The sequence below is a fragment of the Oncorhynchus gorbuscha genome, linkage group LG05 (genome assembly GCF_021184085.1).
Source record: "Oncorhynchus gorbuscha isolate QuinsamMale2020 ecotype Even-year linkage group LG05, OgorEven_v1.0, whole genome shotgun sequence".
Lineage (NCBI taxonomy): Eukaryota > Metazoa > Chordata > Actinopteri > Salmoniformes > Salmonidae > Oncorhynchus > Oncorhynchus gorbuscha.
This window is the reverse complement of record NC_060177.1, coordinates 44,426,193-44,451,383: the sequence shown is the minus strand read 5'-3', so window position 1 is coordinate 44,451,383 and position 25,191 is coordinate 44,426,193. Positions and strand designations below refer to the sequence as shown.

At 43.7% G+C, this 25,191-nt stretch overlaps 1 protein-coding gene and 1 non-coding gene across 2 annotated transcripts in view; both read right to left on the bottom strand.

The window, feature by feature from the left end:
• The window catches only part of LOC124034880 (ALK tyrosine kinase receptor-like), a 168,196-nt gene that overhangs the window by 27,444 nt on the left and 115,561 nt on the right, over positions 1–25,191 (bottom strand). The window contains exons 17-21 of the mRNA XM_046348286.1: positions 8,639–8,729; positions 8,241–8,305; positions 6,933–7,062; positions 4,083–4,180; positions 2,625–2,717 (exon numbers count right to left, since the gene is read on the bottom strand). Of these exons, the coding sequence (XP_046204242.1) occupies positions 2,625–2,717; positions 4,083–4,180; positions 6,933–7,062; positions 8,241–8,305; positions 8,639–8,729 (477 nt within the window). The remainder of the gene's footprint in view (positions 1–2,624; positions 2,718–4,082; positions 4,181–6,932; positions 7,063–8,240; positions 8,306–8,638; positions 8,730–25,191) is intronic.
• On the bottom strand, positions 610–664 carry LOC124036785. The gene has a single exon (XR_006839035.1). It is a non-coding gene; the product is annotated as a U7 small nuclear RNA (small nuclear RNA).

Genomic DNA, 25,191 nt, shown 5'->3' with positions numbered 1-25,191 from the left:
GTTTAGTGAGTCTGCCAGATGAGAGGCAGTAGGAATGACTAGGGATGTTCTCTTGATAAGTGTGGGAATGAGACAATTTTCCTGTCTTGCTAAGCATTCAAAATGTAACTAGTACTTTTGGGTGTTAGGGAAAATGTAAGGAGTAAAAAGTAAATTATTTTCTTTAGGAATGTAGTGGAGTAAAAGTAAAAGTTGCTAATAATATAAATAGTAAAGTACAGATACCCCAAACAACTACTTAAGTAGTCCTATAAATTATTTTTACTTAATTACTTTACACCACTGGAGACGAGACTAAAAAAACCAGAATGCTCATAAAAACCTGGAAAAAAATGTAAAACTTCGCGCTAAAACATACTTTCAATTAATCAAATTAATTCGATACATCGACCAGCACTCGGAGGTATTGTTGACAACATTTGAACAGATATGTCTCCCTATGAAAAAAAACGTAATACTGGACAGACACACAATAAATTAATTAGCAATTAATGTAGTGTTTTTGCGGATTGTAGTATATTGTAGTATTTATTGTAGTGTTTTTGCGAATTGTACTATACTGTACTATATACTGTAGTGTGTTTGTTTTATTATCCTTGACATAGAAGTGAAGGCTTTCTCCTTCAGGAAACCTACTAAAGAAATACTGAAAGAGCAAATTTTCCACAACTTGTAGGTAGGTAGGACTGGGGTCTGAATGGATAGTTTAGGACGTAGTCTCTTTTCTATAACCTGTAGGGAACACAATATATGGGTTCTCACTTATGGGTGGCACATTGCGATATGGGGGAGGGGAATGTGCAAACTAAATACTGTAGTATTTACTATAGTTAGTGTTTTTGCAGACTGTAATGTTTTTGTGGACATTACTGTGGTATTTATTAAATAGTTTTTTGGCACATAATACTATTTAGTATAGTATTCCACAGTATTTATTTTTATTTTACCTTTATTTAACTAGGCAAGTCAGTTAACTAAGAACCAATTCTTATTTACAATGACGGCCTACACGGGCCAAATGTACGCTGCCCTATGGGACTCCCAATCATGGCCGATTGTGATACAGCCTGGATTCGTACCAGGGTGTCTGTAGTGACACCTCAAGCACTGAGATGCAGTGCCTTAGACTGCTGCGCCACTCAGAAGCCTGAGTATACTATAACATTTCATAGTAAGTACTACTCCTGATGAGCGAGGGATACTACAGTGTGTAGTATAGTATTCTACAGTATACTACAGTTTACTATAGAATTATATTATTTTTTCATGTGTGTTATAACATTCATCCTCCAATTCTTTGTGACGGCAGGCTGAGATTTGGGTGGTGGAGGTGATTTCCTCATTGGGTTGTGCATTCGTGAACGGTGCAGTGTGGATTGGAATTGCAACTGGGAAAACACCTCAAGTCAGTATGCAATCACAAGGACTTTGAGGATGAATAAAACTGTAAAATTAAGATTAAGATCACTTTATTCATCAATTGTACACAAGGTCCAACCAAAATGTGGCTTCCTAGCCTTCCTGTGTTTGTGAGACATTATCATTTGCACCAAAAGCCATCAAATTGAAATGAAATGCCCCCAGCAATCTTCAAATTGACATTCTAGATAGAATTGGCATTCTACAACTAGACATAAAGTGTTTGGTGCCATCATGGCAGCCATTACTAACTAAACGGTGTATCCATGGATCGCACTCAGATTTTAAAAAAATAATTTGTAATCGACTTTGTTTCCCAGAAGAAGAAATGGACTGTGTCACTAGCAACAGACACAGGCAGTAATAAACAGAATTATAAACTAGATAGTTTGGGTCATGGATAATGATTGTCTGAAAACTGTGGTATATTTAACTAATAAGGCCCAAGGAGGTGTGGTATATGGCCAATATACCACGACCTGGACACAGCCATTAGCCGTGGTGTATTGGCCATATATCACAAACCCCCGAGGAGCCTTATTACTATTATAAACTGGTTACCAACGGGTGGTTTGAGCCCTGAATTCTGACTGGCTGAAAGCCATGTTATAACAAAATATTTAGTTTTACTGCCCTAATTATGTTGGTAACCAGTTTACAACAGCAATAAGTCTCCTCAGGGGTTTGTGATATATGACCAATACACCACGGCTAATGGCTGTGTCCAGGCACTCCGCTTTGCGTCATACAGAAGAACAGCCTTTAGCCGTAGTATATACTTGGGGAACCAACTGAGGAACAGACAGATATAGATGGGGCAATCAACAAGGTGAAGGAGTCCAGGTGAGTCCATTGAGCGCTGATGAGTGTAATGATGGTGACAGGTGTGCATAATGAAGGTATAGACAGCCTGGTGCCCTCGAGCACCAGAGAGGGAGAGTGGGAGCAGGCGTGACAATTATTATTATTTTAAAGGAGTGGGGCAGTCCCACTCCTTTGGTAGTTTGTCATGTTTGAAAAGAGATAGACAGAGTTGAAACTTAGGAGAGATGGTGCTGAAGTAGCAACAGGCCATACTCCAACTCATGCTGGCAGCGGTATATCGTACATGTGCTCCAGGGGCAACTGCCCAGAACGCCAGACCACCCCAGTCCACATATACCTTTATCGTAGCTGGGTTTAATGACTTTTTATTATGGCAGTACCTATAAATGTCTCTGGCCATTCCAAAGTCCCCGATCTTGGCCACTCTCCCCGGTCCTTTGGTGGTCAGCAGGCAGTTCCGGGCCGCAATGTCCCTGCAAAGTGACAAGACAAGAAGAACCTTACAGGGGTGTGTTCGTGTTAGTGTGTGTGTCTCTGTCTATCTGTGCATGTGTGTGCTCATCTGTATGTGCGTTAGTGTGTGTGCGCTTGTCTGTCTGTCTGTCTGTCTGTCTGTCTGTCTGTCTGTCTGTCTGTCTGTCTGTCTGTCTGTCTGTCTGTCTGTCTGTCTGTCTGTCTGTCTGTCTGTCTGTCTGTCTGTCTGTCTGTCTGTCTGTCTGTCTGCGTGTGCGAGCTTGTCTGTCCGTCTGCATTAGTGTGTGCAAGCTTGTCTGTCTGTTTGTCTGTCCGTCCGTCTGCGTTAGTGTGTGCGAGCTTGTCCGTCCGTCCGTCCTTCTGTCTGTCAGTGTGTATCTTATCCCCATGGTAGAATAAGGGCAAACAGAGGACTCAAAACACATATCTGTGAGAATCATGTAGTGTAGCCCATTGTGTTGTGTGCATGTTGGTTTCCACTCCCACCCTTTTAAACAATTGAGTGTGATTATTGGAATAACAGATTAATGTATTAAAGCATTAAGCATAAACTGAGCAATTGGTTAATCTGAACTGTTTGAATTCAGATTAAACAAAACAATGTTATTCACAGCCAGATTTAGCATATGCATACATTTATTTGTATGGAATTGTAATAAGATTTAAGAGGCTGCAGAATTTGAGTGGTATGACAAAGCAGCAAACACACTCTTCGAGATATTGCATGTCGTCAATGCAGGTTTTCCTCAAGAAAATATAGTCTAGTGACACGTACTCACACGTAGTGGCCTAAAGGATGATGATGGTGGCTGTGATTTGTAATAAGGAGTCGTGCTGGTGTGTGTGTGTGTAGCCTAGTGCTTCTGTGTGTTGTGTTCGTGTGTGTGCATCCGAGGGTCTGCGTGTGTGTCTGTAGCTACACTCCTGTGACACCATTAGGCAGTATAATAGTTGACAGCACATTTTGATGCAAATTAGCTTTAATTGGGCTCGTTTGTCATTGGATGACTTGCAGGAAGTAGCGGGTTAAAGGTAAATCCTGTCACAAGTTAAGGACGCCGTGGAAACCGAGCAAGGTGATTGCTGGGGTTCCGGGGGGAAGCAGGCAAACCGTTCTATTCCCATCTGTTTTTGTTTGGGAGGGTGTGAATGTGGGGGACTGTGTCTTTGTGGTGTGTGCATGCACTGCTATTTGTGTGTTTGTGTGTGCGTATGTATACAGTAAGTGGGTGAAATGAGTGTCTGTGTGTGAGAGTGTATTTGTCTGTCATTGCATATTGTGTGGGTTTGACTATACATTATGTGCACACTGTGCACACACATAAATCCATGTACAGTATGTTTCTCTACCACATTAGGCCTACCGGTGTATAAACTGGTTCTCCTCCAGGTATTGGCATCCCTGTGCTATGTCTCTGGCCACATTGAGCAGGTCCTCCATGGATAGACTAGAAGGGTGCTCCTGTAGAGATATACCAGATAGAGAGGAAGAGATCAGGCTCATATATACATAGGGCTTGATTCAATCCGTAGAGCTGAAGACCTGCTCTACAGCACGATTGAAATTTGAAGACAATGTTCCCATGTTCTCAGAGACTGTACTCATGGTAAACGCTGTCTGCTCAATTGGAAATTACCTTAACATTTCAATTGCCCTATAATGCGGATCTAAATAAGAATTTGTTCTTAACTGACTTGCCTAGTTAAATATAGGTTACATTTAAAAAGTGTGTATCTTATCCACATGGTAGAATAAAGTCCAAACAGAGAACTCAGAACATATATATATGTGAGAATCGTGTAGTGTAGCCCACTGTGTTGTGTGCATGTTGGTTTCCACTCCCACCCTTAAAACAATTGTGTGATTATTGGAATATCAGATTCATGTGTAAAAGCAGTCTCTATGGGGGTGCCACAGGGTTCAATTCTCGGGCAGACTCTTTTCTCTGTATAAATCAATGATGTCGCTCTTGCTGTGGGTGATTATTTGATCCTCCTCTATGCAGATGACACCATCATGTTTCGGGCTAGGCCCCTTAGTTCCAATGAAGGGAAATCTTAACGCTACAGCATACTATGAAATTTGAGAAAATTCTGTGCCTCCAACTTTGTGAACAGTTTGGGGAAGGCCCTTTCCTGTTTCAGTTGACAGGTCCATACAGAAATGGTCCCCACAACAATGTTCCAACATCTAGTACAGTGCCTTGCAAAAGTATTCATCCTCCTTGGCATTTTTCCTATTTTGTTGCAATACAACCTGTAATTTAAAATAGATATTAATTTGAATTTCATGTAATGGACATACATAAAATAGTCTGAATTGGTGAAGTGAAATGATTATTATTTTTTTTTTTAAAATGCAAAAATATAAAAAACTGAAAAGTGGTCCGTGCATATGTGTTCACCCCCTTTGCTATGAAGCCCCTAAATTAGATCTGGTGCAACCAATTACCTTCCGAAGTCACACAATTAGTTAAATAAAGTCCACCTGTGTGCAATCTGTGTCACACGATCTGTCACATGATCTCAGTGTTCTGAAAGGCTCCAGAGTCTGCAACACCACTAAGCAAGTGGCACCATGAAGACGAAGGAGCTCTCCAAACAGGTCAGGGACAAAGTTGTGGAAAAGTACAGATCAGGGTTCAGTTACAAAAAAATATCAGATACTTTGATAATCCCACGGAGCACCATTAAATCCATTACTAAAAAATTGGAAAGAATTCGGCACCACAACTAACCTGCCTAGAGAGGGCTGCCCATCACAACTCCAAGGAAAGGAATATGCTATGTCTGGGGCAAACCTAACAACTCCTATCACCCCGAGAATACCATCCCCAAAGTGAAGCATGGTGGTGGCAGCATCATACTGTGGGGATGCTTTTCATCGGCAGGGACAGGGAAACTGGTCAGAATTGGAGGAATGATCAATGGGGCTAAATACAGGAAAATTCTTGAAGGAAACCTGTTTCAGTTTTCCAAATATTTGAGACTGTGATGGACGTTCACCTTCCAGGAGGACAATGACCCTGAGCATACTGCTAAAGCAACACTTGAGTGGTTTAAAGGGAAACAACTGAAACAACATTTTGGTTACTAGTTCAACACTCTGACCACCAGGCTACCTGCCACCCCAATGACCCTAAGCATACTACTAAAGCAACATTCGAGTGATTTAAGGGGAAACATTTAAATGTCTTGGAATGGCTTAGTCAAAGCCCAGACTTCAATCCAATTTTGAATCTGCGGTATGATGTAAAGATTGCTGTACACCAGTGGAACCCATCCAAATTGAAGGAGCTAGAGCAGTTTTGCCTTGAAGAATGGGCAAAAATCCCAGTGGCTAGATGTGCCAAGCTTATAGAGACATACAAAACAGAATTGCAGCTGTAATTGCTGCAATTGGTGGCTCTACAAAGTATTGACTTGGGGGGGGTGAATTATGAACACTCAACTTTTTTTTGTTGTCTTATTTCCTGTTTGTTTCACAACATAAATTTGCATCTTCAACGTGGTTGACATGTTGTGTAAATTAAATTATACAAGCCCTGCAGAAATCTATTTTAATTCCAGGTTGTAAGGCAACAAAATAGTAAAAATACCAAGGGGGTGAATACTTCCGCAAGCCACTTTAGAAAGCCTTCCCAGAAGAGGATGTGTCCACATACTTTTGGTCATGTGGTTTATATGCTAATATACCTAGTGTATTCATGCAATGAGGCACATATAATTTTATTCAAACAAAATATTAAAAGAATACCTGATACCATTAGAGAATATACTGTATATATAAGTGCATTCTAAGAAACAAAAATTTAAATTTGACAATAAATTGAATACCCTAATTCCACCAAAATCCCTGAACTTCATGTTTTATTTGTCCATTGCCAGTAAAATATTTTAAGTGCTATTATCCAGTCTATATATGATTGAAAAAAACAACAGTTATCCACTATCTATTGTTGCATTTATTACAAATAAAGAATCAACTGTTGCATTTATTCAAACCTTTTAACAATTTGGCAAATGTAGTCAAACTTACTTTTCAAGGTTTCAGAAATCTCTGCTCCAAGGTACCATCTCTGGCTGTTGTGACAGAGCAAGACAACATATTCCTCTAACAAAAAACACTTGAGCTGTGCACTAAAGCACTACCGCTCTGAACTAACGCACTGTACATTTTAAAATATACAAGACAAACTGGCAACTGAACTGACCAGTCTGGGTCGCGTCTCTCTCAGGAAACTCTTGAGGTCTCCTCCAGCCATCAATTCCAATAGGATGAAGCGTGGTAGGGCCTGTAGACTCACCCCTATACACCGCACTATGTTCTGGTGGCTGAATTTACTGCAGGGGGAGAGGAATAAAAAAAAGAGAGGGGGGAGGAATGGAGGGAGGAGAGGGAGAGAGGGGGAAGGAGTGAGAGGAGGGAGGAGAGAGAGGAAAGGAGGGAAAGGAGGGAGGAGGAAGAAGGCAAGAAGGGAGAGAGTTGAGGATGAGGGGGAGATAGAGGGAGGAAAGGGGAAAGTAAAGGGAGAAGGAGAGGGTTTGAAAGGAAGTGAGATTACAGTACATGGTTGCTGAAGAATGGTCTGCCATGGAGCATGTTTGCAATATGTCTTCAACCAAAAGCTGTGTGTAAGTGTGTGTGTGTTTGTGTGTGTGTGAGAGAGAGTGTTTAAGTGCGTGTGCTTAGGTTTGTGTGACTGTAACTAGGTTTCCATCCAATTGCTGAGATATGTTCATGTTAATATAAAAAAATCTGCATAAAAACAATATGGACATTTTTCCATCAGTGATGTGTTTCCATCAAATTGATTTGTTGTGGATAAAAGGCTGTGCGTGATGAGGTAGTTCACATAAAAATAACTTTTGTGGTTAAAGTCCCATGTACCAAATAAAAGAACATAAGTCACATTTTCAACTCCACTGGCAGTTTTGTCACAAAAAACTGTTGCGTTTTATAGCATATCATATGCACGCCATCTGGTTTTGGAGCATGCTCTCTAGACAACAGTTAGCTGACAAAATGGGGGTAGGTTTTAAATTATGAAATGGAATGAGACCAACGTAATTTTTATTGGATAATTGGCAGCCAAGTGTTTATCATCGTGTCACGAGCCTTCAAATAAAACCCTAGATATTTATTGGAAATGTGCATGAAGCTCATCACTGTCCATCACTTAACCACCAGGAAAGTTAATCAAAACTATTTAATCTTCCTATAAACTCTAATGCTTTTCCACGTTGTAGTGGAAAAGCACGTCATCGGGTGGCTCCAAGTTTACTTCGATATGATGGTTTATGATATAAATAATTGCGCATAAAATAGTTTCCACCGCAATTGTCACATAATTAATTTTACCGACACAAAAAGATCCCACCATGTCGAATGAACAAATTGTCTGTCAACATTTGTGAAATTGTACCAACACTTTGTTTCCATCACACCTGTTATGATTTATTTGCATACAGTATGACTTTGCTTGCATGAAAACTGTGGATGGAAACGTGGTTTGTGTTACCTGATAATGAGAGCCTCCATGAGAAAGTCGAGCTCATCCTGCTCAGAGCACACCTCAGGGAGTGTCTATAGGGGATGCACACAGAACACACAATGAGGACATTCAGAGAGAACATAGACAATGCTGTGTAGACAGATGTGCAGAACTAAGGATACATCTGCACAGGAGGGCTCATTGCAGGGCTCCATCACAAAAGTGACCTTGGTCTCAATAGGACTCCCCTGCCTAAATAAAGGTTCAATAAAAAAATCAACATAAGCTCACTGAAATGTTGTGAATAAAATACGTACCCAATACACACACATTCTTGATGATATTACAGATAAATGAAGCCCAGTATATTCTGTGTGTAAGTTTGTTTGTCTATTTCTTGTTTTTTTGTTTGTGTCAGGGCTCACCTTGACTGCTACTTGCATGGGACTGGGCTCTCCAGGTATCCCCACTGCCATCCCTTCATACACTTCACCAAAGGCACCATGTCCCAGACCCCTATATACATACAAGGAAGAACACGCACACATGCAAGCACACACATGCAAGCACACACACACACACACACACACACACACACACACACACACACACACACACACACACACACACACACACACACACACACACACACACACACACACACACACACACACACACACACACACACACACACACACACACACACACACACACACACACACACACACACACACACACACGCACACACACACGCACACGCACACGCACACGCACACGCACACACAGACAAACAAGAGGGCTCACAAACTTTGAGATGCATATTGGTAAGATAATGTCTTATAGACCAAATGTAAAGCGAAAGTATCCCTCCATAATGCCTTCACAATGCACCCACAGTACAAACTACAACATACAGTGGCTTGCGAAAGTATTCACTCCCCTTGGCATTTTTCCTATTTTGTTGCCTTACAACCTGGAATTAAAATGGATTTTTGGGGGGGTTGTATCATTTGATTTACACAACATGCGCTGAAGATGCAAAATATTTTTAATCGTGAAACAAACAAAAAAACTGACAACTTGAGCATGCATAACTATTTCTTTTTTAAAATTGTACCTTTATTTAACCTGGCAAGTCAGTTAAGAACAAATATTTATTTTCAATGACAGCCTAGGAACAGTGGGTTAACTGCCTGTTCAGGGGCAGAAAGACAGATTTTTACCTTGTCAGCTCGGGGATTTGAACTTGCAACCTTTTGGGTACTAGCCCAACGCTCTAACCACTAGGCTACCCTGCCGCCCCAGATTCACCCCCCCCCCCAAAGTCAATACTTTGTAGAGCCACCAATTGCAGCAATTACATCTGCAAGTCTCTTGGGGTATGTCTCTATAAGCTTGGCACATCTAGCCACTGGGTTTTTTGCCCATTTTTCAAGGCAAAACTGCTCCAGCTCCTTCAAGTTGGATGGGTTCCACTGGTGTACAGCAATCTTTAAGTCATACCACAGATTCAAAATTGGATTGAAGTCTGGGCTTTGACTAGGCCATTCCGAGACATTTAAATGTTTCCCCTTCAATCACTCGAATGTTGCTTTAGTAGTATGCTTAGGGTCATTGGGGTGGCAGGTAGCCTGGTGGTCAGTACATTGAACTACTAACCGAAAGGTTGCAAGATCAAATCCCCGAGCTGACAAGGTGAAAGTCTGTCGTTCTGCCTCTGAACAAGGCAATTAACCCACTGCTGTCATCGAAAATAAGAATGGGTTCTTAACTGACTTGCCTTGTTAAATAAAGGTGAACCTCTGTCACAGTCTCAAATCTCTGGAAGACTGAAACAGGTTTCCCTCAAGAATTACCCTGCATTTAGCTCCATCAATCCTTCAATTTTGACCATCTTTCCCTCGATCCTGACTAGTCTCCCAGTCCCTGCTGATGAAAAACATCCCCACAGCATGATGCTGCCACCACCATGCTTCACTGTGGGGCTGGTATTCTCAGGGTGATAATATATAATAATAATAATATATGCCATTTAGCAGACGCTTTTATCCAAAGCGACTTACAGTCATGTGTGCATACATTCTACGTATGGGTGGTCCCGGGGATCGAACCCACTACCCTGGCGTTACAAGCGCCATGCTCTACCAACTGAGCTACAGAAGGACCACACCCACACCCACGTGATGGGCGGTGTTTGGTTTGCACTGGACATAGCATTTTCCTTGATGGCCAAAAAGTTCAATTTTACTCTCATCTGACCAGAGTACCTTCTTCCATATGTTTGGGAGTCTCCCAGATGCCTTTTGGCGAACACCAAAATGTGTTTTCTTATTTTATTTCTTTAAGCAATGGCTTTTTTCCTGTACACTCTTCCATAAAGCCCAGCTCTGTGGAGTGTACGGCTTAACGTGGTCCTATGGACAGATACTCCAATCTCTGCTGTGGAGCTTTGCAGCTCCTTCAAGGTTATCATTGGTCTCTTTGTTGCCATTCTGATTAATGCCCTCCTTGCCTGGTCTGTGCATTTTGGTGGGCAGCCCTCTCTTGACAGGTTTGTTGTGGTGTCATATTCTTTCCATCTTTTAATAATGATCTGTACTTCTCCACTACTTTGTCCCTGACCTGTTTGGAGTGTTCCTTGGTCTTCATAGTGCCGCTTGCTTTGTTGTGCCCCTTGCTTAGTGGTGTTGCAGACACTCTGGCCATTCAGAACAGGTGTATATATACGTAGATCATGTGACTGAACATGTGACACTTAGTTAGATTGCACACAGGCGGACATTATTTAACTATGTGACTTCTGAAGGTAATTCGCTGCACCAGATCTTATTTAGGGGATTCATAGCAAAGGGGTTGAATACATATGCATGGACCACTTTTCTGTTTTTTATTTTTTAAAGTCATTTTTTTCATTTCACTTCACCAATTTAAACTATTTTGAACTATTATATCATTACATGAAATACAAATAAAAATATATTATACAGGTTGTTATGCAACAAAATAGGAAAAACGCCAAGGGGGCTGAATACTTTTGCAAGGCAGTAAGCATTCACAGTTGATGTCATTGATTATTGGGTGGAAGGAAAGTGGGCCTATGGACAGTGATCTAACCTTCTCGGACATCTTAAGTACTGTCCCCGACCAATAAATGCCATGGCTTTCAGAGATCACTGGGTCAGCTGAAATGCTGGTGCTTTGTGAGGACATCGCAGCATGTTAGTACAGGAAACGTTACCATATAAAACTATAGTATGTATAATATAATAATAAGGTTGAAACAAGTACTTTTATAACTAACCCAAGATAGACCACAGCCTGTTGTTTCCAATGGAAGCAAATTAATCATAGTGGGAAGAACAAGCAAGGAGGTGGGCAGAGCCAAACAAGAGCTAGCGAGATCATATTGGTGTGTTCTAGCATGTATTTGCATATTTCCGTTCGGGAACGCCTACCTTGTGTAGTGAGCGTGTGCAATAACTCAATTAGTCCTTCCTTGCACTCCTTCTGAAAACGCAATTATTATTTTTGTTTTTACTTAGGCAAAGGTTAAACTCTACAAAACTTAACCCACTCTGTTCATAACAGATCCTACTTTTAGGATCAGAAAACTGTTTAATTGATGAGAAAATTAGCGCAATGTCAGCCAAAATCCATCTCGCTCGATCTTCTCCCATTTCCAGCCACTGGGCTTCCTCTCTGAGCGGAAATGCCAACCGGATGCTTCTGATTCATACATTAGTGATGTAACCTTGATCAGTGATGTAACATCTGTCTCATTTAAACGTGTTAACCCTCGCAAGGCTACAGGCCCAGACGGCATCCCCAGCTGTGCCCTCAGAGCATGCGCAGACCAGTTGGCTGGTGTGTTTACGGACATATTCAATCAATCTCTATCCCAGTCTGCTGTTCCCACATGCTTCAAGAGGGCCACCATTGTTCACCATTGTTCCTGTTCCCAAGAAAGCTAAGGTAACTGAGCTAAACGACTACCGCCCCGTCGCACTCACTTACGTCATCATGAAGTGCTTTGAGAGACTAGTCAAGGACCATATCACCTCCACCCTACCTGACACCCTAGACCCACTCCAATTTGCTTACCGCCCAAATAGGTCCACAGACGATGCAATCTCAACCACACTGCACACTGCCCGAACCCATCTAGACAAGAGGAATACCTATGCGAGAATGCTGTTCATCGACTACAGCTCAGCATTTAACACCATAGTACCCTCTGAACTCGTCATCAAGCTCGAGACCCTGGGTCTCGACCCCGCCCTGTGCAACTGGGTACTGGACTTCCTGACGGGCCACCCTCAGGTGGTGAAGGTAGGTAACAACATCTCCACCCCGCTGATCCTCAACACTGGGGCCCCACAAGGGTGCATTCTGAGCCCTCTCCTGTACTCCCTGTTCACCCACGACTGCGTGGCCACGCACGCTTCCAACTCAATCAACAAGTTTGCGGACGACACAACAGTGGTAGGCTTGATTACTAACAACGACAAGACGGCCTACAGGGAGGAGGTGAGGGCCCTCGGAGTGTGGTGTCAGGAAAATAACCTCACACTCAACGTCAACAAAACTAAGGAGATGATTGTGGACTTCAGGAAACAGCAGAGGGAACACCCCCCTATCCTCATCGATGGAACAGTAGTGGAGAGGGTAGTAAGTTTTAAGTTCCTCGGTGTACACATCACAGACAAATTGAATTGGTCCACCTACACAGACAGTATCGTGAAGAAGGCGCAGCAGCGCCTCTTCAACCTCAGAAGGCTGAAGAAATTTGGATTGTCACCAAAAGAACTCACAAACTTCTACAGATGCACAATCAAGAGCATCTTGTCGGGCTGTATCACCGCCTGGTACGGCAACTGCTCCGCACACAACCGTAAAGCTCTCCAGAGGGTAGTGAGGGCACCTACACCACCCGATGTCACAGGAAGACCATAAAGATCATCAAGGACAACAACCACCCGAGCCACTGCCTGTTCACCCCGCTATCATCCAGAAGGCGAGGTCAGTAGAGGTGCATCAAAGCTGGGACCGAGAGACTGAAAAACAGCTTCTATCTCAAGGCCATCAGACTGTTAAACAGCCACCACTAACATTGAGTGGCTGCTGCCAACACACTGACTCAACTCCAGCCACTTTAATAATGGGAATTGATGTAAAATATATCACTAGCCACTTTAAACAATGCTACTTAATATAATGTTTACATACCCTACATTATTTATCTCATATGTATTACGTATATACTGTACTCTATATCATCTACTGCATCTTTATGTAATACATGTATCACTAGTCACTTTAAACCATGCCACTTTGTTTACATACTCATCTCATATGTATATACTGTACTCGATACCATCTACTGCATCTTGCCTATGCCGCTCTGTACCATCACTCATTCATATATCTATGTACATATTCTTTATCCCTTTACAATTGTTTGTATAAGGTAGTAGTTTTGGAATTGTTAGCTAGATTACTCGTTGGTTATTACTGCATTGTCGGAACTAGAAGCACAAGCATTTCGCTACACTCACATCAACATCTGCTTACCATGCGTATGTGACAAATAAAATTTGATTTGATCTACGGTTCAACCGTTTTCAAATGTGAGGAAGGCACTTTAGCTTTTAGCATTGAAGTCCATTTAACTGAATTGCTCTACTATGCAAAGCAGGAGGAAAATTAACATTCAACTTAAAGATGGCTGAAGATAGGATTTCTGGTCCTGTGTGACTCAGTCAGTAAAAGCATAGCGTTAGAAATGCAAGGTTGTCGGTTCAATTCCTGCAGTTTCCTGCAGTGTGAAACCCTCTGTATTTTCAAGTATTGTGATGGCAACATTGTTAGGGTATGCAAGGTAGGAGTTTATCAGGATCAAAATATATACGAAAGGAGCAAATTCCAGGTAAGGAAAACCTGCCTATTTATTTTTGAGAGGGACAATTATACAAATTGAATGCCAAAGACACACCAGAATGGCTTTCCGATAGGTGTTGAGTGTCCCCCAGAGATCCAGTCTCAGGCCTTACTTTAAATCTGCTTAAAATTCAAAAACTGCTGTCCATCAATGATTCACAACCAAAATTACTGAACTTGTTACAATTTTTTAGCAATTTTTACAAAAACAATGGATGCATTGGGAAAGTATTCAGACCACTTCAAATTTTCCACAATTTGTTACGTTGCAGCTTTATTCTAAAAATGATTAAATTGTTTTTCCCCCTCATCAATCTACACACAATACCCCATAATGAGAAAGAAAAAACTGGTTTAAAAAGATAAAATGAAAAATATACTGAAATATTACATACACAAAAGTTTTAGAACACCTACTCATTCAAGGGTTTTCTTTATTTTTTACTATTTTCTACATTGTAGAATAATAGTGAAGACATCAAAACTATGAAATAACACATGTAATCATGTAGGAACCAAAAAAGTATTAAACAAATCAAAATATATTTTATATTTGAGATTCTTCAAATAGCCAACCTTTGCCTGGATGACAGCTTTGCGCACTCTTGGCATTGTCTCAACCAGCTTCAAAAAGAAGTCACCTGGAATGCGTTTCAATTCATTAACAGGTGTGCCTTGTTAAAAATGTATATGTGGAATTTCTTTCCTTCTTAATGCGTTTGAGCCAAACAGTTGTGTTGTGACAAGGTAGGGGTGCTATAAGATAGCCTTATTTGGTAAACGACCAAGTCCATATTATGGAAAGAACAGCTCAAATAAGCAAAGATAAACGACAGTCCGTCATTACTTTAAGATATGATGGTCAGTTAATACAGAACATTTCAAGAAATTTGAAAGTTTCTTCAAGTGCAGTTGCAAATACCATCAAGCACTATGGTGAAACAGGCTCTCATGAGGTCCACCACAGAAATAGAAGACCCAGAATGTTATCTTCTGAAGAGGATAAGTTCAGAAATTGCAGGCCAAATAAATGCTTCACAGAGTTCATGTAACAGGCAAATCTCAATATCAACTGTTCAGAGGAGACTGTGAATCAGACCTTCGTGGTTGAATTGCTGCAAAGAAACCACTACTAAATAACACCAATAATAATAAGAAACTTGCTTGGGCCAAGAAACACGAGCAATGGAAATTAGACATCTGTGTCTCAACACAATCCTGTCTCGGAGCTCCATGGACAATTCCTTCAACCTCGTGGCTTGGTTTTTTCTCTGACATGCACTGTCAACTGTGGGACCTTATATAGACAGGTGTTTGCCTTTCCAAATCATGTCCAATCAATTTAATTTACCACAGGTGGACTCCAATCAAGTTGGGGAAACATCTCAAGGACGATCAATGGAAACAAGATGCCCTTGAGCTTAATTTTGAGTCTAGCAAAGGGTCTGAATACTTATGTAAATAAGGTATTTCTGTTTTTTATTTTTTTTAAATGACAAACATTTCTAAAAACCTCTTGTCACTTTGTCATTATGGGGTATTTTGTGTAGATTGATGAGGATAAACATGTATATAATCCATTTAAGATTAAGGCTGTATTTAAACATTTTGGGGGAAAAAGTCCAGGGGATTGAATCCTTGTCGAATGCACTGTATGTTGCTCTAAGAGTTGTGTAGAGTTGGTAGAATCTTATTCAAAATGATTTACAGAGGAAATTGCTGCCTAAGGGGCTTCTACCAAGTATCAATTCTGGTTTGTGAAGACATTCGCAATAAAGACATCTTCGTTTTAAGTTTGTTATTAAGTTATTAATAAAATTAAAAAACTTCTATACTTTTTCTTTCACTTTGAAAATGTGCAGTAGATTGTGTAGATCTGTAGGAAAAACATCTAGTTTAATCATTTTTTAGATAGATGTTTCAGGCAGAAAAATGTGACAAAACTATGAGGGGGGAATTCCGTCAAGAGTTATTGTGTGGTTAATGGAACAATTCCCTTTTTATGCAATATTCTCTCTACCCGTATCCAGACCTTGAACTTAAGAATGATAATATTATGCTATTCACCAACTATTCTTTTGGGGTGGATATCAAAGACATGAAGGTGTGGCAGAGTTGTGTCTACAGATATGCCATATTTTGACAGTGACTCAATTCCCTCATAATTGTACCACGAATAAGGTCGAGCGAACCTACCGGTTCCAAGTGTAAAAAGCATCTAATAAATGTTTTTCTGATGGAAATAAAAGCATTCTCCATGAACTGTAATTTAAAAATGGCTAAGTGCTATTAATAAGAGAGAGGTAAAAAGTAATCCATTTCGAGAAGGTGATTGTAAATACACAAAGAAATTGTTTTAGATGAATTTTCCTTATGATCCCGAGACACGAATGAGAAACCATATAGAAACATATCAACATGACATGTATTGCGGCCCCTTTTCAACAGTGAAGTAGACTAAAAATAGCTGTGCCTTTATTCAGAGTTTTTATTGTATGCCCTCATAATTTGCGGGGATGAAATTTGGAGACCCAAGCTATAGGCCTTTGCAGCACCAAACCTGCATAGTTGATTGAATGTGCTTTAGAATGGTTTAATTATTTGCAAGGGCTTTTCTCAGTTTTAGGCTATTTTACCATTTGTATCATGTTAAATATTAGCCACTATCGGCAGCCTCCGTCAGTAATACCCACATACATTTATATTTCCTTTGTAGGAAACTAGTTTAAATTTATAACCTTTCTTTTCTCTGTCACGTCCGGTGTAGTTGTTCCTGAGAGTCGCTAGCAATAGCGGATTATATAAGGCTCACATTGTGTAATAATTTGTGTCACGTTGGTAACAATGATTCGGGAGACAGGCACAGGAATGTGAAATATATATATATGTTTTATTATACCCTAAATTACGGCGTGCCGTGTAAAGGCACTGGGACGAAGACCAAACAAACACGTAACAAAAACAAAGGGTAGAAACCCAAAACAAAAGAGTGAGGAGTACCTTGAATAAATAGCACATGTGCACAATGATTAACACACCGGACGAGACCCGTAATCATCTGGGCAATCCACAAATGCTCAAAAGCCAAAACACACAGGACAGGTACTCACACGTACCAACGGACATTGTAACAATAAATCGACAGCGCCGTGGTGAACAAAGGGCACATTTGTACTTGTACACGGTACAACCACTAATGATTGTAATACAAATACAATCAGTAGGATTGAAAGTTCCAGAGGGATCCATGACTATTTGGGACATGTAGCCCATAAGAATCATTATGGAATTCAGACCACATGTAGCAGTTTAAAGATGGTGCGCGGTTCACGATGACTGGACTGTGGTCATACAGTTCCATGACTAGTGAGGATTAGGGTTGGTTTATAGGACTATTGTTCAACCCCTATTGTACACGGAAACTTTTCAGGATGAATCAAACCACTGTATTTTGGATTCATCAATATATTCACTGCGTGAAGGATCTCCAAACGTGTTTTTTTTCTTCATTTTATTGATACATACTTTCCTAACACAAGAATTTGACAAAATAATCGACAAGATCAGTGTATTTTCAAGTGGACCTGTTGAAGCAGAAATGGCATATATCTAAATATCAAAATAGGCATATATCTAAATGGTTTTCTTTCACTGATCTCTATATTCTGAACCTGTTCTCTCGATGTATTCTAGTGATTCTGTCGACAAAATTTGAATTAAAGTTACACCGTATTTAACGGTGACAGAGATGGCCACCTCGCTTCGCGTTCCTAGGAAACTGTCATGTTTTGTCTTATATTGTCTTGTCATTTTGCTTTTCCTTCTGTTCGTTTTCCCCCTGCTGGTCTTTTTAGGTTCGTTCCCCTTTTTCTCTCTCCCTTCCTCTCTCTCTTCTCTCTATCGTTCCGTTCCTGCTCCCAGCTGTTCCTATTCCCCTAATCAATCATTTAGTCTTCCCACACCTGTTCCCTATCTTTTTCCCTGATTAGAGTCCCTATTTCTCCCCTTGTTTTCCGTTTCTGCCCTGTCGGATCATTGTCTATTGTTCACCGTGCTGTGTCTGTGTATCGCCCTGTCGTGTCGTGTTTCCCTCAGATGCTGCGTGGTGAGCAGGTGTCTGAGTCTGCTACGTTCAAGTGCCTTCCCGAGGCAACCTGCAGTTCATGATCGAGTCTCCAGTCTGTTCTCGTCATTACGAGTGGAATTGTGCTTTATGATTGTATATTTACTTTACTGGATTAAAGACTCTGTTTTCGCCAAGTCGCTTTTGGGTCCTCATTCACCTGCATAACAGAATGATCCGACCTAAGAATGGACCCAGCGACTACAGACGCTCGTAACACTGCCGTCGAGATCCAAGGAGCCATGCTCGGCAGACACGAGCAGGAATTGTCTGCTGCTCGCCATGCCGTGGAGAACCTGGCCGCTCAGGTTTCCGACCTCTCTGGACAGTTCCAGAGTCTTCGTCTCGTGCCACCTGTTACTTCCTGGCCTGCCGAGCCTCCGGAACCTAGGGTTAATAACCCACCTTGCTACTCCGGGCAGCCCACGGAGTGCCGCTCCTTTCTCACCCAGTGTGATATTGTGTTCTCTCTCCAACCCAACACATACTCTAGAGAGAGAGCTCGGGTTGCTTACGTCATTTCACTCCTTACTGGCCGGGCTCGAGAGTGGGGCACAGCTATCTGGGAGGCAAGGGCTGATTGCTCTAACAATTACCAGAACTTTAAAGAGGAGATGATTCGGGTTTTTGACCGTTCAGTTTTTGGTAGGGAGGCTTCTAGGGCCCTGGCTTCCCTATGCCAAGGTGATCGATCCATAACGGATTACTCTATTGAGTTTCGCACTCTTGCTGCCTCTAGTGAGTGGAACGAGCCGGCGCTGCTCGCTCGTTTTCTGGAGGGACTCCACGCAGTGGTTAAAGATGAGATTCTCTCCCGGGAGGTTCCTTCAAGTGTGGACTCTTTGATTGCTCTCGCCATCCGCATAGAACGACGGGTAGATCTTCGTCACCAGGCTCGTGGTAGAGAGCTCGCGTCAACGGTGTTTCCCTGCTCCGCATCGCAACCATCTCCCTCCTCTGGCTCAGAGACTGAGCCCATGCAGCTGGGAGGTATTCGCATCTCGACTAAGGAGAGGGAACGGAGGATCACCAACCGCCTGTGCCTCTATTGCGGACTTGCTGGACATTTTGTTAATTCATGTCCAGTAAAAGCCAGAGCTCATCAGTAAGCGGAGGGCTACTGGTGAGCGCTACTACTCAGGTCTCTCCATCTAGATCCTGTACTACTTTGTCGGTCCATCTACGCTGGACCGGTTCGGGTGCTACATGCAGTGCCTTGATAGACTCTGGGGCTGAGGGTTGTTTCATGGGCGAAGCATGGGCTCGGAAACATGACATTCCTTTCAGAGAGTTAGACAAGCCTACGCCCATGTTCGCCTTAGATGGTAGTCATCTTCCCAGTGTCAGATTTGAGACACTACCTTTAACCCTCTCACAGCTCTTACTTCTGTCAAGACGTGTTTTAAGTGGTCCGGTTCCGCCCAGGGAGCTTTTGATCTTCTAAAAGAACGTTTTACGTCCGCTCCTATCCTCGTTACTCCTGACGTCACTAGACAATTCATTGTCGAGGTTGACGCTTCAGAGGTAGGCGTGGGAGCCATTCTATCCCAGCGCTTCCAGTCTGACGATAAGGTTCATCCTTGCGCTTATTTTTGTCATCGCCTGTCGCCATCTGAACGCAACTATGATGTGGGTAACCGCGAACTGCTCGCCATCCGCTTAGCCCTAGGCGAATGGCGACAGTGGTTGGAGGGGGCGACCGTTCCTTTTGTCGTTTGGACAGACCATAAGAACCTTGAGTACATCCGTTCTGCCAAACGACTTAATGCTCGTCAAGCTCGTTGGGCGTTGTTTTTCGCTCGTTTCGAGTTTGTGATTTCTTACCGTCCGGGTAGCAAGAACACCAAGCCTGATGCCTTATCCCGTCTTTTTAGTTCTTCTGTGGCTTCTACTGATCCCGAGGGGATTCTTCCTTATGGGCGTGTTGTCGGGTTGACAGTCTGGGGAATTGAAAGACAGGTTAAGCAAGCACTCACGCACACTGCGTCGCCGCGCGCTTGTCCTAGTAACCTTCTTTTCGTTCCTGTTTCCACTCGTTTGGCTGTTCTTCAGTGGGCTCACTCTGCCAAGTTAGCTGGTCATCCCGGTGTTCGAGGCACTCTTGCGTCTATTCGCCAGCGCTTTTGGTGGCCGACTCAGGAGCGTGACACGCGCCGTTTCGTGGCTGCTTGTTCGGACTGCGCGCAGACTAAGTCAGGTAACTCTCCTCCTGCCGGTCGTCTCAGACCGCTCCCCATTCCTTCTCGACCATGGTCTCACATCGCCCTAGACTTCATTACCGGTCTGCCTTTGTCTGCGGGGAAGACTGTGATTCTTACGGTTGTCGATAGGTTCTCTAAGGCGGCACATTTCATTCCCCTCGCTAAACTTCCTTCCGCTAAAGGAGACGGCACAAATCATCATCGAGAATGTGTTCAGAATTCATGGCCTCCCGTTAGACGCCGTTTCAGACAGAGGCCCGCAATTCACGTCACAGTTTTGGAGGGAGTTCTGTCGTTTGATTGGTGCGTCCGTCAGTCTCTCTTCCGGGTTTCATCCCCAGTCTAACGGTCAAGCAGAGAGGGCCAATCAGACGATTGGTCGCATACTACGCAGCCTTTCTTTCAGAAACCCTGCGTCTTGGGCAGAACAGATCCCCTGGGCAGAATACGCTCACAACTCGCTTCCTTCGTCTGCTACCGGGTTATCTCCGTTTCAGAGTAGTCTGGGTTACCAGCCTCCTCTGTTCTCATCCCAGCTTGCCGAGTCCAGCGTTCCCTCCGCTCAAGCGTTTGTCCAACGTTGTGAGCGCACCTGGAGGAGGGTGAGGTCTGCACTTTGCCGTTACAGGGCACAGACTGTGAGAGCCGCCAATAAACGTAGGATTAAGAGTCCAAGGTATTGTTGCGGCCAGAGAGTGTGGCTTTCCACTCGCAACCTTCCTCTTACGACAGCTTCTCGTAAGTTGACTCCGCGGTTCATTGGTCCGTTCCGTGTCTCCCAGGTCGTCAATCCTGTCGCTGTGCGACTGCTTCTTCCGCGACATCTTCGTCGCGTCCATCCTGTCTTCCATGTCTCCTGTGTCAAGCCCTTTCTTCGCACCCCCGTTCGTCTTCCCTCCCCCCCTCCCGTCCTTGTCGAGAGCGCACCTATTTACAAGGTATGTAGGATCATGGACATGCGTTCTCGGGGACGGGGTCACCAATACTTAGTGGATTGGGAGGGTTACGGTCCTGAGGAGAGGAGTTGGGTTCCGTCTCGGGACGTGCTGGACCGTTCACTTATTGATGATTTCCTCCGTTGCCGCCAGGATTCCTCCTCGAGTGCGCCAGGAGGCGCTCGGTGAGTGGGGGGGTACTGTCATGTTTTTGTCTTATATTGTCTTGTCATTTTGCTTTTCCCTCTGTTCGTTTTCCCCCTGCTGGTCTTTTTAGGTTCGTTCCCCTTTTTCTCTCTCCCTTCCTCTCTCTCTTCTCTCTATCGTTCCGTTCCTGCTCCCAGCTGTTCCTATTCCCCTAATCAATCATTTAGTCTTCCCACACCTGTTCCCTATCTTTTTCCCTGATTAGAGTCCCTATTTCTCCCCTTGTTTTCCGTTTCTGCCCTGTCGGATCATTGTCTATTGTTCACCGTGCTGTGTCTGTGTATCGCCCTGTCGTGTTTCCCTCAGATGCTGCGTGGTGAGCAGGTGTCTGAGTCTGCTACGTTCAAGTGCCTTCCCGAGGCAACCTGCAGTTCATGATCGAGTCTCCAGTCTGTTCTCGTCATTACGAGTGGAATTGTGCTTTATGATTGTATATTTACTTTACTGGATTAAAGACTCTGTTTTCGCCAAGTCGCTTTTGGGTCCTCATTCACCTGCATAACAGGAAACTATGCAGTTTTTTGTTTTTTTACGTGTTATTTCTTACATTAGTACCCCAGGTCATCTTAGGTTTCATTACATACAGTCGAGAAGAACTACTGAATATAAGATCAGCGTCAACTCACCATCAGTACGACCAAGAATATATTTTCCGTGACGCGGATCCTGTGTTCTGCCTTACAAACATGACAACGGAATGGATCGCATGCAGCGACCCAAGGAAACGACTCCGAAAAAGAGGGAAACGCGGCGGTGTTCTGGTCAGACTCCGAAAAAGGGCACATCGCGCACCACTTCCCAGTATTCTTCTTGCCAATGTCCAGTCTCTCGACAACAAGGTTGATGAAATCCGAGCAAGGGTGGCATTCCAGAGGGACATCAGAGACTGCAACGTTCTTTGCTTTACGGAGACATGGCTTACTGGGAAAACGCTTTCCAGGGCGGTGCAGCCAACGGGTTTCTCCACGCATCGCGCCGACAGAAACAAACATCTCTCTGGTAAGAAGAGTGGCGGGGGCGTATGCCTCATGACTAACGGGACATGGTGTGATGAAGGAAACATACAGGAACTCAAATCCTTCTGTTCACCTGATTTAGAATTCCTCACAATCAAATGTAGACCGCATTATCTTCCAAGACAATTCTCTTCGATTATAATCACAGCCGTATATATCCCCCCCCAAGCAGACACATCGATGGCTCTGAACAAACTTTATTTAACTCTTTGCAAACTGGAAAACATTTATCCGGAGGCTGCATTCATTGTAGCTGGGGATTTTAACAAAGCCAATCTGAAAACAAGACTCCCTAAATTTTATCAGCATATCGATTGCGCAACCAGGGGTGGTAAAACCTTGGATCATTGTTACTCTAACTTCCGCGACGCATATAAGGCCCTGCCCCGCCCCCTTTCGGAAAAGCTGACCACGACTCCATTTTGCTGATCCCTGCCTACAGGCAGAAATTAAAACAAGAGGCTCCCACGCTGAGGTCTGTCCAACGCTGGTCAGACCAAGCTGACTCTACACTCCAAGACTGCTTCCATCACGTGGACTGGGACATGTTTCGTATTGCGTCAGATGGGAATATTGACGAATACGCTGATACGGTGTGCGAGTTCATTAGAACGTGCGTCGAAGATGTCGTTCCCATAGCAACGATAAAAACATTCCCTAACCAGAAACCGTGGATTGATGGCAGCATTCGCGTGAAACTGAAAGCGCGAACCACTGCTTTTAATCAGGGCAAGGTGTCTGGCAACATGACTGAATACAAACAGTGCAGCTATTCCCTCCGTAAGGCTATTAAACAAGCTAAGCGTCAGTACAGAGACAAAGTGGAATCTCAATTCAATGGCTCAGACATAAGAGGCATGTGGCAGGGTCTACAGTCAATCACGGACTACAAGATGAAATCCAGCCCAGTCACGGACCAGGATGTCTTGCTCCCAGGCAGACTAAATAACTTTTTTGCCCGCTTTGTGGACAATACAGTGCCACTGACACGGCCTGCAACGGAAACATGCGGTCTCTCCTTCACTGCAGCCGAGGTGAGCAAGACATTTAAACGTGTTAACCCTCGCAAGGCTGCAGGCCCAGACGGCATCCCCAGCCGCGCCCTCAGAGCATGCGCAGACCAGCTGGCCGGTGTGTTTACGGACATATTCAATCAATCCCTATACCAGTCTGCTGTTCCCACATGCTTCAAGAGGGCCACCATTGTTCCTGTTCCCAAGAAAGCTAAGGTAACTGAGCTAAACGACTACCGCCCGTAGCACTCACTTCCGTCATCATGAAGTGCTTTGAGAGACTAGTCAAGGACCATATCACCTCCACCCTACCTGACACCCTAGACCCACTCCAATTTGCTTACCGCCCAAATAGGTCCACAGACGATGCAATCTCAACCACACTGCACACTGCCCTAACCCACCTGGACAAGAGGAATACCTATGTGAGAATGCTGTTCATCGACTACAGCTCGGCATTCAACACCATAGTACCCTCCAAGCTCGTCATCAAGCTCGAGACCCTGGGTCTCGACCCCGCCCTGTGCAACTGGGTACTGGACTTCCTGACGGGCCGCCCACAGGTGGTGAGGGTAGGCAACAACATCTCCTCCCCGCTGATCCTCAACACGGGGCCCCACAAGGGTGCGTTCTGAGCCCTCTCCTGTACTCCCTGTTCACCCACGACTGCGTGGCCACGCACACCTCCAACTCAATCATCAAGTTTGCGGACGACACAACAGTGGTAGGCTTGATTACCAACAACGACGAGACGGCCTACAGGGAGGAGGTGAGGGCCCCGGAGTGTGGTGTCAGGAAAATAACCTCACACTCAACGTCAACAAAACTAAGGAGATGATTGTGGACTTCAGGAAACAGCAGAGGGAACACCCCCTATCCACATCGATGGAACAGTAGTGGAGAGGGTAGCTAGTTTTAAGTTCCTCGGCATACACATCACAGACAAACTGAATTGGTCCACTCACACTGACAGCGTCGTGAAGAAGGCGCAGCAGCGCCTATTCAACCTCAGGAGGCTGAAGAAATTTGGCTTGTCACCAAAAGCACTCACAAACTTCTACAGATGCACAATCGAGAGCATCCTGGCGGGCTGTATCACCGCCTGGTACGGCAACTGCTCCGCCCTCAACCGTAAGGCTCTCCAGAGGGTAGTGAGGACTGCACAACGCATCACCGGGGGGCAAACTACCTGCCCTCCAGGACACCTACACCACCCGTTGTTACAGGAAGGCCATAAAGATCATCAAGGACATCAACCACCCGAACCACTGCCTGTTCACCCCGCTATCATCCAGAAGGCGAGGTCAGTACAGGTGCATCAAAGCTGGGACCGAGAGACTGAAAAACAGCTTCTATCTCAAGGCCATCAGACTGTTAAACAGCCACCACTAACACTGAGTGGCTGCTGCCAACACACTGTCATTGACACTGACCCAACTCCAGCCATTTTAATAATGGGAATTGATGGGAAATGATGTAAATATATCACTAGCCACTTTAAACAATGCTACCTTATATAATGTTACTTACCCTACATTATTCATCT